Raw genomic sequence first — 16,865 nt, 5'->3', positions numbered from 1 at the left:
GGCTCGGGAGTGAAAGTGCCAGCGCTCCCCTATGAATATACCAGTTTAAGGTTTGTAAAAACAAACAATACACATATATAGTGATGGAGTTGAGATCGTTCAGATATAGATTTTTATTTATTTTTGCCCAGAAGTATCGAAATTCGGTCTTGACATTCGCACAACCCTCAACTTTTACTCGTGTAACAGCAACGGAGTCAGTATTGTGTAGCAGAAATGAACTGAACTTTGAATTTCGATGTGTGGTCAGGGTAAGAAACAAAGCAAAAGAAGCAATGCAGGCTGGCAGTAGCCCTATCCATGGAAACAACAAAAAGGGATTCCAACTCCTCACAGATGCCAACGTCTGGACAAGTCACTTAGTCAGTTAACACTACAGTTTGCACGTGGTGTAAGACAAACTGCACGCAGCCTTTAATATTTAAAAAAGAAAAAACAAAACATTAGTTCTAGTATACTCAGTAAAAATGTTAAACATACTCTGCAACTAAGAGATTTATCTACACATTGCTACTAACCTAAAAGAAAAACAATTTAGTAATAACATGTATTGATGGTATTGAAAAACCTGCAGTAGTCAGAGGACATAATATAAAGCAACTGGAATGCCTAAGCAAGCCATAGGGGACACCTTAGGCTTAGGCTGCAAACAAACAGGTGTCATATATTTGGGAATGTCAACTAGGTAACACATGTATATGACTAACCCCACTCCACAGGTTAAATATGAAATGATAATAACTAGTTAAATATGGAACATTGTAGCAATCAGCTTCACAGACTGGTCCAGTGTTTTTTCTTTAACAAAAAACAAATAAAACACCACCACCACCACCTCTGCTTAGGAAGGAAGGAGGGAGGAGAGAGAGAGAGAGAGAGAGAAAGAGAGAAAGAGAGAACATTAACTGCCATATTCAGACTCAAATTTCTTGTGATTGACATCATTTGTGCACTTTCACTTAATGACAAATAATTATTAGTGTCATACACACTCCTGATTCACAGTATCATCCTTCACAGAAATAAAGCTGAATGACAATTACAATACTCCTGTTAGCTGCTTATAATGTTTACAGAAGATCTTGATATACAAAAGGCATCGGTATTTCCAAAGTATGTGCGTTGACTGATGATGTATTACAAATACACATCATTTTCAAAAACAGTATTTTCCAGATACTACAGCTAATCACATCTGACCATTGGAAGCATTTCAGTGCTTACACTGAACAGGCTATTATACATCTAAATCAACCCTATAAGGCAGGTGATACCTATTCCTTTTATACATCAATCTAAATACACTGCTTTTTAAAAATTTTTTAGATCAATATCTCCACTAAAATAAAACACACTACTCCGAGCCTAGCCACCCAGATCAATATAAAATGTGTCATTATATAAAGAGACTGTCAAAAAGAAGCACGAGGAACATGACAGCTTTCTGTTCAGAGTCTGTCTGGGGTATATTAAAAAGTTGCAGAGGATTTGGGGACTGTGTTGGAAACCTTACTGCGCATGGCTATAGAAGGGTTAATGAAGTGCACAGTGCTTCCATTCAGATCACGTCAAAAATCATCTCTATGCATGCCACCACATCTCAGCATCTTTTGATTATACCCCATAAAGTGCCATCTGGATTTTACCTGGGCACAGCAGCTGTAGGCCTCACTGAGGCTGCGTCTTAAACCAGCCCAGGATTCTCTGCATACTGTGCGCAACCACTGATATCAATGAACATAATCGTAGCCCCGTCCTTTGCACATACACTACACAGAGGGCAAGTGAGCTGCTGGTGGGATTCTCCTCCTGCATGCGCTCTCATTGGCCGTGCTGGCAGTGCTGCTTGACGGTGCTGTTCTCCATCTGCTCCAGCATCTCCAAGACGATGGCCCTGAGGGCACGGGCCAGCTCCTCTGCGCTGTATGGCTTCCCCAGCGGTGGCACGTGAATAAAAGCCGAATGCCCCTGGCCCAGGTACAATGACGTGTAGTAGGTGTAGTCACACAAGTACCTGTGGGGAGCCAGAAGAGGGTTGTCCATCATGCAGGTTAAACAGTGGCCGTCCTCATGCAGTGTTTCACTGTTACTCTTAATAAGACAATCTTTCCATAGGATTACTGCAGTAGATGAAGGATAAAGAAATTACACATGACACAAGATCAGTCTCTTTCTCTCTTAGATTTAGGAGATTTTAAAGGGATGTTAAAAGGTAGCTCAGTGGTTAAAGTACTTGACTAGTAATCAGAAGTTTGACAGTTCAAGCACCACTGTTTCCAATTTGCCACTGTTAGGCCCCTGAGCAAGGCCTTTAAACCTTAATTGTTCATACTGTACTCAGTCATGACTGTAAGTTGCTTTGGATAAAAGTGTGTACCTTGTAACTGTAAATGTTTTGAGTGTGTACCTGCCAGCATCCTTAGAAACAGATACAGTGACACCAAGTTCTGAGGAGTTGACCCTCTTGCAGACAGCATCCATATCTAAGACTGAACTGATACAGTCTGGCCCGTCCTCCATGCAACACTCGCTTTCAGGGCAGAAGTGACAGTTGTCAAGTCGCGTGTAACCATGGTTATGGCCACATTTTTCAAGGGTAACTGTTGTGGCCATTCCGGAAACTCCAACATGGACCATTAACTTTGGAAAGTAAAAGAAATTAGTTTCAACAGTTATTTTTGTGGGCATTCATTGATTGTAAAAGGTTTTTACGATTTTTAAAGCAAACTGTGACCTGGCCATTCTGCTGTCAAAGCCAGTGGTTTGCATCTTGTGGTGACCCTCCTGAGATGTTATGCCTACATTGCTCAATTGTGATTGACCTGTTCAAATATTGAAATGTTTTTTTCTTCAAGACTTAAAGTATTCTCCATTTATCCACTGCAATGTTCTTCTGTGGCTTAACAAGGCTTTTGCTGTGGCTAATCTGCTCACCTGACTGTTATTGGTTCATAGCAAGGTAGCAAACAGGTGATATTTCAGGTACATCTCTACCTGATGTACTCTGTTGAGCTGTTTTCATGCCAACCTGAATCATGCTGAGAAGCAACAGCCACGTTATCTTTTTGTTTAGCTCTGGATGGCCAAGAAGCAACTGAGCAGACAAATTTCCAATTACGTTTGGTCAATCGAAGTGGGAAGAATGAGTATAAAAAGCTGCAATTATTACACAGCTCACATGAAATGGATATGCTAAAATGAAAGCGGGTAGTCTGCACTACAACTTCACAGAGTGCTAAAGTACAGAGTCACACTTCAAAAGGTTCATATTACTCAGAAATATAACTCTGTGTGTGTGTGTATAAAATAAACAAGTAAATAAAAGCATTTATGCCCACTTTGCTGAGCTTGTGTCCTTTATCGTTCTATACAATAGCATATTATGGCAATAATGTCTTGATGTTACACATGCATTACACATACACAGAATGTATATTATCATAGAGAAACATCAACTCACATGCATAGTTTGAAAATTGTTTTGAGTGATATCCTGAAAAGAGTTGTAAAATTTATAAAGGAAACATCAACATGTAACTGTATATATGTATGTATGTAACTGGCTGATTAAGCATAATTTGGCAGTGTGAAATTGGTGAACTCAAACTCCGAGCCCTGGGTATCAGCTCCGAGCAACTCCGCTTCCTCGGTGTCCAGGAAGGTGAGTGTCTGCGAGCTCGGGCCGTACGCTTCTACACTCATTTGACAATGTCAAACAAATGGCAGCAACTATACCTGTGGTTTGTAGCGTTTCCATAGCGATGGCAGAAGGTTCTGGACTGCTTGGTACTCTACAGGAACCTCAGTGACATGCAGGTCCACAATTTGCCCCAGCCCCAATTTCTCCAGCTCCTGAGAAACACACCCACACACCCCCCCCCCCCCACACATACACACCCCTACCTGTAAGAGGGTTTACTTCAAAATATCATTTCTCTTTTTTTAATTTTTTTAAAAATTCAGTTAATGGTTAGGCTGACAGTGAATTAGAAACATGTCTTTTGCGCCTTTTGATAAAATTATACATTTGGGAAATTCTATGTTTCCAAAACACACAGCTCTCACTGTAAGTGAAAGCAATGGATGATGCAGCTGATTCTTGGCATGCCTTACTGGCTGTGTATTTTTTCTAAGACACACTCTTTACATGGAATTCTTAAAGCTACATGAACTTATAAGATGATGTTAGTAACATTTTAACTTTGCTTCTTAACAAATGGGAAGAACAGCGTGTGTGTGTGTGTGTCAAAACTCATACCTGCACTGCAACCCAGCTTGCATTAACAGCATGTTCACCAAATGGTTCAAACCCTGTAGAAGAGACAAAACATTATCAGTAGTGTCAAAGCTGTGCAACATTGTTCATGTTGGTAGTCCCATACATTCATTCTACAAACATAACAGGTGCCTGTAAACTTAAGAGAGTGCCCTGCGGTCTAGCCTGGTGGGCACTCATCTAATTTATCCAACCCAGATTTAATGAATAACTTTTAATCTTGTTTAAATTCGACTAATATTGTATGTAGATTAACCCTTTGGCAGCAACAAATCATTAACGTTAACCCTTAGTAACATCATCAGAAATGTAAATCGCAAGCCTGATCTGTACATTTCCACAGTGCACTTAGAAGTGTTTGGCCTATTCAGTCTTCATTTAGCTGAATCATAACCGCACATTTGATTTAATGGTTTTCTTTTTAAAATGGGTAATGCTAAAACACTGAACAAAAAAAACAAACAAAAAAAAACAACACAGTTGTGTATCGATTCGTAAGTTTGCTAGTGTTTTTTAAAATCATCACTAACGGAGCCAATCGTAGAGCGACAGCTGTCAAGCGAAAGCCCTAAACTACTTGACAAGGCTGCGCTCGATCAAGTCATTCTTTGTTTTCACAGTAAGCGACCACCAACAAGAGTTTACCAATATGCGGCACATGAAACAAAATGTTTACCTGTCACAATAACCGTCTTCTTTGGATCCATTATCCTGAACCTAACGCGATGGCCGTTTGAGTGAGCTTTGTTAGATAATAAGATATTGTTTCATCGGACAAGTTGTACGTGAATCGACCGCCTGATCACTGATGGTAAATACAACTCCCATCAACTCTTCCTGTAGTCTTCTTCCTTCACGTTTACGTAGAACACAACGTTATGAAGCACAATAGCGTCACCTGCTGATCATGTGGTTATCGAAGACATGGGTTGTGTCCAACGTGTGTCTAACATCACGTCCCTTTCTTACATTGTAGACCAGTTGTTGTTGTTGTTTTTTTCATTCTTACAATGCGTGTAATTGAATATTTACATATTTCCAGTTTCTGCGTGTCAAAACCAAGGTGAGCTTCTCTAGAGGGTTATATCATATATTATTATAGGACTTTGGGAAATTGGTATCTTGGCATATTTCACAGGCTAGCAAAGCCAGGTCAATATATTAGTTTGAACTGATTTGTTTTAAAGTTTCTAGATGTTTTAAAGAATGAAAAATGTATTAATTAAAATGGGGCAATCGTGACTAAGTTGGAATAGGAAACAGACCGGTCTAGCATTTGTGCATGGCTGTAAACATCCTCTTGCTCCATGTAGCTGATTCCTCTCCAACCACAAATTTGAAAAATATGTGATGGCCTGATCTGAGTGGCAAAGGCAGATCATAAAAATCAGGCACAGTCTCCAACCTGCATTAGGTCACTTGGAGCAGAGATCTAGTTCGAACCTGTTTGCGTTGGCTGGTCTTGGGGACTCTCTGGGGTGCTGTTAAGTGCTTGTGTTGTAGAGGAAGGCTTTCTCATTGCTGTGTTCATATATTAGAATCACCTCTGATCCCTTTGGCACTGGGCCCCACACATGTGCATGAGTCATGAAGGACAGCTATGCAGCACAGCCCTAAGGAGGCCAGGGAAAGGGCTTGCAGACTTGAACGCTCTGGCTCCGTCGAGCTTCATGTGAAGTAGGCAACCAAAAACTTGCTACAGAGTCAGATGAAGCACATCTGAACCAGACAACCAACATCAATAGAGATAGGACTGTGGATTTGAGGAAGAACACAGAGAAGTTACCCCACTGGTGTTCTACCAGGGAACAGAATTAACATCCATCCAGCAACCACGCCACACCAGGGAACAGAGCTAACAGCCATTCAGCAACCACTCCTCAGCAGCAATATGTCACTGCAGCACAGAACCAAACAAAAGGAACTGCAGCATTTTTGTGAATTCAAACGCCCACATTCTTATCACCACACCGACAGATTGTAGTTTCTGAATCTGAAAGAAAAAAAAAGACCAGCGAAGAAGACGGCTCTCTGCCGCCTACACTTCCTCTCCATCCGCCACAGTTGCTTATGTCCTGTGGTCTTCTCCCTTTATGCCTCTCACCCCCCTTCCATTCACCTGATTCTGCGTCAGAACCCATGTCAGAGTTGCCATAGAAACGGGTGATGCTGGTGCTGCTCTCTGATGCAGATGGTCCGTGGACGTCATGGCTTCCCACCGTCATATCAGGGATTTTTTTTCCCCTCCATCTTTCTCTGCCTTCTTGGTTATTTATAGAAACCACAGAGGCAAGTACACCAACCAGCATGATTCAGTCACATCTTCAAGGCAACACCACTGTTTCCTCCTAGATAAAGATCTTTAGATGTATTGAGTATATCAATGCACATATATTCCATAAAAAAAAGATGTTCTATAGCTAAATCTGGATTGCTATTACTAGTAAGTATATCTTGCACAAACATAAAATAAAATAATCAGAAATAACAAAAACTATATGGGGTTCTTCAGGGTTATAAGTGGACTATATGTGAATATTAAATATTAAATAAAAATATAAAGCATTAAATACTGGCGACTCAAAAACATTACCAGCTTGATCAGCTGCAAATATGTCACTACAAAGACTGAAATAAATATGTGCCATGCACTAAAACAAATACTGCAAGCTCTACTGTTACAGTATAGTTGTGCAACACTGTAAGAAAGCCACAAATACATTTGCTGTCTCATAACTGCACCATAAACGTTCATAATACACTTACATTTATTTTAATTAAAATTGTCTAAGTGTATCGCTTCCGCTTATCAGACGGCTAACTTTGTCTTTAAATGGGGGCGTGTGAAAACTCTCACTAGAACCAGATATGAAAATGGCGTGGAAACTTCAGATTCACACGTTCAAAAGGCCTCCACACGCCGAAAGCAGGAACCATCCTGCCAACACCGCGGCGGCCCTCTGTCCCCACCCTCCCGCGCTCTACGCGCTTAATGACATCAACCCACAATGCACCACAATGTTTGCCGTTTACCTAACGTCTCCATGACGACGACGGTTAGCACAGCCCCTTATTCAAATGAAACCGGAAGAAAACGTCATTTTTGGCCAATCTGAGCGCTCTGAAATGACATAATGGAATTTTTAGGGATAGAAAACTTGCAAATGCTTATTTACGCCCATAGATAGAATTTCTTGAGCCCGGGAAGACTCGTTGAGGCAACAGACAGAATAACTCCTTCAACAGGACGTAGCAAACGGCGATAAAAAAAAGACTACGTACCAGAAAGACTCTTTACCAGACACTGGGCGAAAGATAAAGGATTCCCGGGAAAAGCGCACGAAAGCGAAAGCGCACTTTTTTCCCGGTGGAGTGAGGGCGCACAACTTTCTACTGAGCGTGAGAAGACGTCTAAATGAACAGCCATTTGGACAAGTTCATCTCACCCCTTTTGAGGGTGTAGAATGGAAACAACCCTCTATCTAGAAGAGGCGTTTAACGACATCCGAGGAAGCGCTGTTGTTTTTTCTCACGACAGCATGATGAAGAAAGAAATGAGTTTAAACCTAGATGACCAGAACAGTTCTAACTTAAAGCCAGACCTGAGAGACGCCGAAGGCATACTCAATTCACCAGACCTGGGATTACTGAAACTGGCTTCGCCAGAACTGGAGCGGCTCATCATTCAGTCCAATGGTATGGTTACCACGACCCCGACATCCCAGTTTGTTTATCCCAAGTCCGTGAGCGACGAGCAGGAATTCGCCGAGGGCTTCGTTAAAGCCCTGGAGGATCTCCACAAGCAGAACCAACTGAACGGTGGACCGTGCGCGCCCCCGACTCTGAGCAGGCTCGCGAGCAGCGCCACTCTCGCTTTACCGTCGGACCTTCCCGTCTATACGAACTTGAGCACGTTTGGAAGTAGCCCGCTGGGCACCACGGTGAATTATTCCACAGACACGATCCCATTCCCACCACCGCCCTCGCATCCGATTAGCGCGCAGCAGTCGCAGGCGCGGCTCCAGTCCCTGAAGGACGAGCCGCAGACCGTGCCCGACATGCAGAGCTTCGGAGACAGCCCGCCTCTGTCGCCCATTGACATGGACACGCAGGAGCGCATTAAGGCGGAAAGGAAAAAGTTGAGGAACCGAATAGCCGCCTCCAAGTGCAGGAAAAGAAAACTGGAGAGGATATCGCGACTGGAAGACAAGGTCAAAACCCTAAAGACGCAGAACACCGAGCTGGCTTCGACGGCCAGCGTCCTAAGAGAACAAGTGGCGCAGCTGAAACAGAGAGTCATGAACCACGTGAATAACGGCTGCCAGCTGCTCCCGAACCAAGTCCAGGCATATTAACGGCGGGTCGAGGGCGAACTCCATCCAGTATTCTCTTCAGTACCGTTCTCAGAGGTCACGGACTGATTATGCGATTCCCACCATCGGTTTGTTCAGCAGAATGCTCAGACTTCCTGGAACCCTGCCAAAAGAGGGGACACTTATTTTGGTGCTGATGTAAAAAAAACAAAAACAAAAACAAAACAAAACAAAAAAAAAACGTTTTGATTATGTTTACATTGTTTTGTAGCAGACTGACTAAGGTGGTCTCTCGAACACAATACCAATTACACTATTATATTTGTTCTCGCATTCTCATCCTATTTGGGACAGAGAAAAAGGCTAAGGCACTACGGTTTTTTTTTGTTGGGTTTTTTTTTTTTTGCATAACGAGACAAGCTCAATGAGTGCGGTCGAACAGAGATGTCATGCATGCACTCTTCTTGTTTAAAGCCTTATTCGTCTACAAGCACTTATTAACCAATGACCTTATCTATTTTATATAGAGCCAGCTATTCACACAATGTCTTATCTTTTGCTATTGTTAATTGTTTGGCGTTTTGTGTTGGATTTACTTGTCCGAATGTTCTTTTGAATTTGTCACCCCTCCGTGTATTTCGAGTTTCAAATGAAATACTGTGTAATAAAGTTGTATTGCATTTGCTCCGTTGCTAATGCTGTTCAATTCATTTGCATGAGCTCACTAATCACAACGTGCTCTTTAAGTAGGTTTCACCCTCGCTGCTCTGCTTGGCCCGTGGCTTAATAAATTTGGGTGTGTGTGTGTGTGTGTGTGTGTGTGTGGTTAAGAGAATATGTTGAATTGTACGTGGTGGAATCCATTATTCTGCTTTCATCTATTCAGTGACATTTTTTTTTTTTTTGCAGAAGGCTGCATAGCTGTGAGCATAAAAGAAAAAAAAAAAAAATCTAATCCTCATTCCAAAATGTGTGGCCATCTAATGGCTGTAAGTGGTATAGCATCGATTGCCTATCAGACTAGCCTGGAGCACCATTCAGTCTCGTGTATAAAACAAACATACAACTTAAAGTGCATTAAAGAAAAGCCAACAGTAACTACTTCATATCTAGTAAATCCAAACTTGTTAGAAACCAAAACATTTTGAGAAAACACTTTAAGGTTAACAATTCACAAAAATGAAATTGAAACCTAACTAGAGGTGTAAGTTTCATTTCAAGTCTCTAACCACCCATCCTAACACATTATTTGAGTAGTGTGAGCAGGAATTATTTGGAGGGGCACACACCCCCACCCCCCTCCAAAACTACGCCATTGAACCACTAAACACAGACTCATACTGTGTAAGTGTCAAAACAAAAAGGTTATTTACTGAATGTAACATGAACATAATGCAAAATGCCTATGAAATTGGAAGTGCAGAACATGGATTTTTATCATTTGAACTTGCAGTGCCAATTGTGTGAGTGCAACTGAGGACAGGGCTCATTTAATGGACTGGTCTCCTTTAATGCAAGTAGATCAATCTGACAATGTAGGGAAATGTCTTTAAATATTACACATAAGGAGAAACTATGCCAATATACTGGCACTGTTTAACAGTATTGATAACACCATAAGATACTAATACAAAAATATGTTTCCAAAGCCAGCATTTTGGGATTTTCCAAGAAGTATCCATTCTTTTCCCCCCCCGCAGAAACTAAACTTGACACGGCTTTTTTTGGGTCTGCGGGCGAGGGAACAATGATACTGAGAATGATACTGTTTAGGCTGCTGCGGTACTGACCCGCTAAACACACGAGGTGTGCCACTGACAGCTGCAGTAATGTACACCACACAAACCTTGTGGGCACAGCTGCCAGATGCCACGTTTGGGACAGCTGGACTAGTTCCAGGGTCCCATGGGGTATTGTTACTTTCCTGCAAATTCTGCAGTACCGTGCAGTGTAATCAAACTCCCCATTTCCAAAGTCTTGCATTCGAGGGTGTGACACAGTAGCACTGCTCAAGTAAGCGACACTCAAATATTTAGTGGTACTTAAGACAGATGTTTCGAAAAGTAATTCACCACCTTATTACAGCATATAGAGAAATTAGGAAGAGAAATCCATGGACGTGCTAGAAACATCATTCCTGTCACAAAGCATAGAAAAGCATGTGTTTCTTGAGACGCTCAAAAAAACCACAGCATTGCGACCTCGCTTCACACAGTTCTACAATGCCACTGTCAACAGCAAGACCACTTCTCCTGTTATTGTTGTGTGGTTTGTCTTTGCTAATGCACAGTCCAGCAACCAACTACAACATGTTATCAAACACGCGGAGAAGGTCGTTGGCTGCAGCCCTCAAATATTTCCTGAGCTCCAAAGCAATGAATGGTGCCACCAGAGGGTCCGCAGTTTCCTTATGACCCGGACATCACTGACTTCAGAAACGTCCCCCTGGAAAGCACTTCAAAGTTCTCAAAACCAAAACCAACAGGCACCTGAACATAGATGTTCCTCTCTGCTGAATGATCAACCTGCCCAGAACACGCTACTTTCCAGCGGGAAAACACAAAGTCATTATTAATGCTGTACTATAATGGCCACATGAGCTCTGCAGTACTAAACTGCCATGTTTATGCAAGCACACCTTACATGTCACAGTGCTGAATTAATTTTGCAGGCAGAAATGTATATATTTTAAATGTGTCTGGTTCACTCCTGCAACATGTATGTTGTAACTTATGTAGTTACTGTTTTGTGTTGTTTTGTTCTAGTTCTATGTCTTGTATATTTATCCCATAGATGGTAATGCCATTCCACTTGTGTCTTGGCAACGCTATGTTCCATTGTGCAGTTTCTGTCAGACCCAGGCAAATTCTTCTACATGACAAGTACCAACGAATAAAGTGATTCTCAAGTCTGATTCTGATTCTGATAAAGACATATTTGTAACAGCAGTTTTATCCTGTAGAGGGAGCCACACCATAGGTGTTGGTGCACCTGCACTGAAATATTTTCCCCCCCTAATCAAACCACAAATCCACCCCTGCTGGAGTTTTCCCATAATGAGCACTTATGAGCAATTGCGCTGTTGCCTTTAACTTGCCCTTCATAAGTTCCTGCACAAGAGTTGACTTGCTGGTGCTTCCTCGTTGGTGCTTCAGACATGTCTGCCCTGCTGACCTCTAAATGGCTCTATTGTTATTCCAAACAAGCCGCCAGGGTTAATTAACAGTCCAACCGAGTCCGGCAGCCGTGACTCAGGGTTTATCTGTAGGTTGGCATCAGCTGTAGAGCAGGCAGAATTGGGGTCAGGCATGATTGTGGCTGTGCTTGCTGCTTTCACTGTTGCCATGGAAATATGCTGTCTTGGTCTGTTTCTGTACGGCCGCACCTGTTGGACTTCAGTGGGAAACAGAGCATACGAGTTGCCTGATTGTTCACATGGAGTTCCTGTCCTTCGGTGTATTGGCTAATAGGCCCTTCAGCAGCTATTCAAGTCGTTCCATATGACCTTCATGACATTTGGCCACTTGCAATATAACCACAAATAGCACCTATTCTACTCTTTGCCGTCACAGTTATTTTGATCTCTGGAGTGACCCTGTCACACACAATAGAAGGTCAAATAAACAGTCCAATGGCAATAAAACAATACCTCTTTCAAAAGAAGTGGATGTTAATGAAACACAATACATTTTCCTGTGAAATGGATTGAAGTTAAAACAAAATCCAGTGGCAAATCAAACAAGGCTGTGTGTCCAATCCGTAATGGGCCTGCCCTGTTTGCCAGAGACAACGAAATCAGTGTTGATCCAAAGTGGACGAGAATGCATAGGCAAGTGTCAGGAGAAAATTCCCCCCATTCTGTGTATGACTGGGCATAAAGAACCCCGTCTGAGCAGGCGAGAGTGAGATATCTGTCAGATGGACTTAGCTGTGGCCGGGCTGATGTGGCCCACCTAAGTGCTTTCTCTCCTCGGAGAGAACAATAGGATGCCTTCAACTGCCCCACCGACTGACCGGAGGGTAGCAATTCTCGTAGACCTTATCATTAGAGGAAGACTCAGTTCACCCTAAATGACTGAACTCTTTTTACAGTCTTTGCTACAGATGATGACTGGTTCAGAGTCTTAGCAGGTGAGCAGGAGTGTACTGTACATCCAGGATGCCTGAATGGATACAGTGCTACACAGGGGCTTGAAGAACTACTGATTATCTAAAATTCATAATTATGTGATTCTGGCTGTAAATCTTTCCTACTTGTAACAATTAGCCAATATCAAAAAGTCCAAAAAAGCTGGATGTAAAGCAGAGATAATGAAACATTCTTGCCCACACGCCGGCGGCCTAGTTCATCCCGGCTTCCTTGCCGCTGCACCCTGACAGCTTCAGCTGTCGGGACTTGAGGGAGCTCTGCCGAGTCTGTCTGCAGTCCGCTAGATGGCCGACAGATCCGGGGGCATCAAAGTTCGAGCACTCTGAGTGCTTCAGTTCTGGCCAAGACTGTGCGATATGTAGGACAGAATGTATCAGCAAAGGCAGAGGAGGTAGTGCTAAATCGCTTCCAGAAATACATCTACTGTGGAGTGTAGTATGTCCTTGGTCTTAAATTTAGAAACATATCAAGAAGATTCACCTTAAGAAGAGATGCACAGAAAATGACTGATAAGCGCGCTAGAATTCAACAATCATCAGGCATTTGACGTGTTGTTCAGTAAGGCCCCCTGATCCTTTAAAGTTCTGTAATTTTGGCAATTTTTCAAATTAGTACTGTGCCCTGTTGGTCTGGATGATATTTTAACTTCCATAGTACCATAAATTCAGATTGAGCTTTGCAATGCCATGATGAGCCCACACAGCAAAGCCCGAGCCAAAGCTTTGAATCGTGACATGAAATCACTCTTCACTAATGAGACGACGTGGGAAAATGGCTAAACCAGTCATCTGGCAAACACGGCCACTAATTATGAGGTTGAAGCAAAATGGTGGGGCAATTTCTTAGCACCCCAGGTCAGGCTGATGGAGCCTTTTTCAGAGGAAGTGCCCAAATTCCATGTGCTGCTGTACTGCTGGATTTTGGTCTTCTTTTTGATTAAGGAATGTGTTTCATTTTCCCTCTTTATTTATGCGGTACCAGTTCCTCTATTGGCTTTTAAAATGTGATCCTTGCTTTCAAGCCTTTTGCCATTGTGTAATCATTACGAGCCATCCATTCCAATGCATATGGGGTCTGTTTAGAGTAACTGCTACTGGACCACAACGTGTGACCACCAGGCTGGAACTGCTGACCACAACAGCGTCGAGTTTGGTGTGAAATTGCTCCAATGTTGCCCAGTTTTCTCATCTTTAAAGTATTTTGGCATCAGCATAACTGCTGGTAATTCCGTGATGCAATTCGGTTACACTTGGTCATTCCACAAGGATGTCTGGTTTCTGATAAACTTACACTTTGGGATTGAATCCAGTGGTTTCTGGTTACGTGTGAAGTCTCCCATCATTTATGTGGAGGAAGAAAGTCCTGCCTAACCTTTACATTACACACTCGTCGCGTGTCTCAGTTGGGCTGTGTGTAGCAAGTTGTGTAATTTAGTATGCCAGCATTTATCATTCACAGCAAAACAACCTCGGCTGTTCCGGCAGCCCACTTAACAACGGCAGATAGGAAAAGGATGAACCGTAGTTGGTCGGTTTCGATTCAGCTGACTCAGGAAAAATAATTCAGGCATTTAAAGTGGCTTCCAAATGAATCATCACGTTCAACGAGATTCTGGGAAAAACTAGACCTGGCCCCCACTAGGGCTCAGTATGAGTTGGAGAGCCATTTCCCAGATGAGCGTAGATCCCTGTCTGGATCTCATCACTCCCCAAATGCTGGAAGGAGTTGTCGCCCCAGTGTCTCTGAAGCAGAAAAGTTAATTCCGCAACGACTGCATGAATCCAGGTGACGATAATAAACACAGCACGCGGAACAGAGGATGCCATCCTGCTGTAGGCTTCATTAACAAGAATGCTGAATACACCGGTTTCTGGATCCGTTTGCTACCAGTGCGCCTGCATGATTATGATCATAAATGTGCAATTTATATCTGAATATGTATGAATAAGAACAAATGATTGCTCAAATTATTGAGAGTGAAATCGCTTAATACATGTCCAAAAGGAGTCTATCAGATAGTGTGATGATAAACTTGCCATAACAATTGCAGTGAAGTGTCTGCACATGTTTGGTCAAACCTGTCAGGTACAGTCATATACAGATACAGTCATGTACAGGTACAGTCATGTACAGGTACAGTCTTCCTCTCCTTTCACCGTAGTCTCCCTCTTTATTCCCTCTATGAGGTTTTGAAGTGAGTTCTCAGCCAAAATGGCAAAGAACAAATTTTTTTCTCCCCACGTCTGCTGTTGACCATGGCAACGGCCTCCTCTGTGTGCTTACAGACAAGGCGGCTCTGCACGCTGCAGCGCTCTTCCTGTTATTACCACGGCAACTGCTGCCGTTGTCCTCATCATCATCATTTCCTAGTTTATATATCCACACGTGCGCTCCTAGAACAGCCATGGCTCCTTAACGCATTACAGTGGCGAACACATGAAATCGAACTCTTCTAACACCTAAGGTACGTGCCCAAAGTTCATATTATACTGGTGATAAACTAAACCAAGTGTCCTATGTATTTATTTATTGGATAGGGGCTTACTTGCGTGGGTTTTGCTTCTAAAGAACAGAGATCGGCCTTTCTTGGAAGTACTTAGACAGATATTACACCAAGTAGAATGTACTGCTTGCCTTTCAAAAAGTTATTTTCAGATTCTCCATCTCAGAGGACAGGCCTCCTCCGTGACCCCTGCCCCGCTCAGCTCCCACGCCACGACAGGCGCAGAAATTCCTGTGCGGGTCCGCCGCTGGATACCAGCACTAACGGCCTTGCCTTCCGCTTCCTGGATGGTTTCCATAGGAACCTAATATATATAAAAACCGGCTCTCCGGTCACAGTGCCCAAGATAACTCTGAACATGTGAAAAGAGAGGAGAAAAAGAAGAAGAAAGGATAAACACAACAACAATAACAACAACAACAACAACAAACGTGTGCAGTTTAAAGCCCTGGCATTATAGTGGCACAACGAGTGCAACAGCCTGAAAATGGAACCAGAAGCTACTCGGTTCCTCTAATTACCCCATAAACCATCTTGAGCACTTTTAGATTTGGCTTCTTAATTTAACTCCCTGACGAAGCCTGAGAAAGACAAAGCATATAATTGACAATTGTGTCATGCTGTATGCTGTAGGAAAGCCCATATGGGAGAATGTTTAAATTTAAAGTTGAAATGCCACCACCCCTCACCCACACACATATACATGCACATGTACACACGCACACGCGGGGTCTTCTGTCATTTTTTGACAGGTGCTACCAACAGGCGCCTTCACCCCACCCCACAGGTGTGTGTTTATTTTTGTGTGCGCCGTTTAGGTCAGCTTTGTAAGAATGTAGGAAGCCTCCATATAATCACAGCCCACCGAGCCCTGGTCCCAAGTAATGTACATGTCATGTTCTGTTCCTAGAGAGAATGTTTTCACAGCTTTTATCGACTTGTGCATGTATGCTGTAGGTTAAAGGCAGACGGGAGAAAGAGAGATTGCGCCTGCTTTGTAATGAAGGACATGCTGCGATTCATCCTTATGCTAGAACTCCCACTAAACGTCCCTGGCACCTATTACTTAAGCTTCAAGCTCGTACTCACAAACATATCTGTCAATCCGAAGTATTCTCACATCATCCCCTAAGCATCTTTCCTGAGAACTGCCAAGCATATGCATAAAGCTCTGGGAAAAAATATAGCGCTCCTATTTGGGGACGTGCACAAGATAGACACAAGGGACATATCCCATTTTCTAACGGAAAACTTTAGGTGTGAATAAATCTGTTGAAAAAGTTTTTTGAATGCGCACTGTGCTGACTGTTTTACCACGAGTATTTAACCCTGACAGACAGTGGTGTGTGCGAGTGCGTGCTGGGCTTTGCGTCTGACATGAATCAGATAAGCACAGGGACAAACTCTGTGTCTTGCAGTAAAGACTTTCAGCTGCACTTGCTTTGAAGTCTTTCAAATACACTTACTGTGAAGGGATCCGAAGGAGGCACGAGTTATTTTGAAAATCCCCCTTCCACTGGGGCTGCCTCTTTCCTCCCCTCTCTCCTTCTCTCCCTCCCTCTCTATCTCTCTGTCTCCTGCTCATGTTAGATCCTGTCTGCTTTGGCGGTGTCTGAAACCCCT

The 16,865-nt window shown here is 42.9% G+C and overlaps 2 protein-coding genes across 5 annotated transcripts; one reads left to right on the top strand and one right to left on the bottom strand.

The window, feature by feature from the left end:
- Nucleotides 1-84: 84 nt before the first annotated feature.
- Nucleotides 85-7,438, bottom strand: pgpep1 (pyroglutamyl-peptidase I). 4 transcript variants are annotated; one of them, XM_027023774.3, is made up of 6 exons: nucleotides 7,310-7,438; nucleotides 6,396-6,624; nucleotides 4,259-4,311; nucleotides 3,736-3,852; nucleotides 2,408-2,640; nucleotides 85-2,014 (listed from the first exon to the last, which is right to left on the bottom strand). In XM_027023774.3, exons 2-6 carry the CDS (start codon nucleotides 6,583-6,585, stop codon nucleotides 1,822-1,824), a joined length of 786 nt encoding a protein of 261 aa, XP_026879575.2. In that variant the 5' UTR covers nucleotides 6,586-6,624; nucleotides 7,310-7,438; the 3' UTR covers nucleotides 85-1,821. The 4 variants fall into 4 exon arrangements, with proteins under 4 accessions (XP_026879575.2, XP_026879576.2, XP_026879574.2 ...); XM_027023775.3 differs by adding an exon at nucleotides 4,953-6,029 and having other exon boundaries at nucleotides 6,396-7,399; XM_027023773.3 differs by having other exon boundaries at nucleotides 7,043-7,399.
- A 30-nt stretch (nucleotides 7,439-7,468) lies between these two features.
- Nucleotides 7,469-9,274, top strand: jund (JunD proto-oncogene, AP-1 transcription factor subunit). Its single transcript, XM_027023772.3, has one exon. It carries the CDS (start codon nucleotides 7,741-7,743, stop codon nucleotides 8,629-8,631), a length of 891 nt encoding a protein of 296 aa, XP_026879573.1. The 5' UTR covers nucleotides 7,469-7,740; the 3' UTR covers nucleotides 8,632-9,274.
- Nucleotides 9,275-16,865: the final 7,591 nt, after the last annotated feature.

This window comes from Electrophorus electricus, chromosome 11 (genome assembly GCF_041902795.1).
Source record: "Electrophorus electricus isolate QZ-2024a chromosome 11, ASM4190279v1, whole genome shotgun sequence".
NCBI classification, from domain to species: Eukaryota; Metazoa; Chordata; class Actinopteri; order Gymnotiformes; family Gymnotidae; genus Electrophorus; species Electrophorus electricus.
This window is presented reverse-complemented; position numbering and strand designations above follow the sequence as displayed.

Bases quoted from the DNA above. Each gene is read 5' to 3' on its own strand.
- pgpep1 (XM_027023774.3), bottom strand. From the start codon at position 6,585: ATGCTGGTTGGTGTACTTGCCTCTGTGGTTTCTATAAATAACCAAGAA. The intron at 4,312-6,395 runs GTGAATGGAAGG...TCTCTTCTACAG, and splicing joins GGGTTCTGACGCAGAATCAG to GGTTTGAACCATTTGGTGAA. The intron at 3,853-4,258 runs GTATGAGTTTTG...TGTGTTTCTCAG, and splicing joins CAAGCTGGGTTGCAGTGCAG to GAGCTGGAGAAATTGGGGCT.
- jund (XM_027023772.3), top strand. From the start codon at position 7,741: ATGGAAACAACCCTCTATCTAGAAGAGGCGTTTAACGACATCCGAGGA.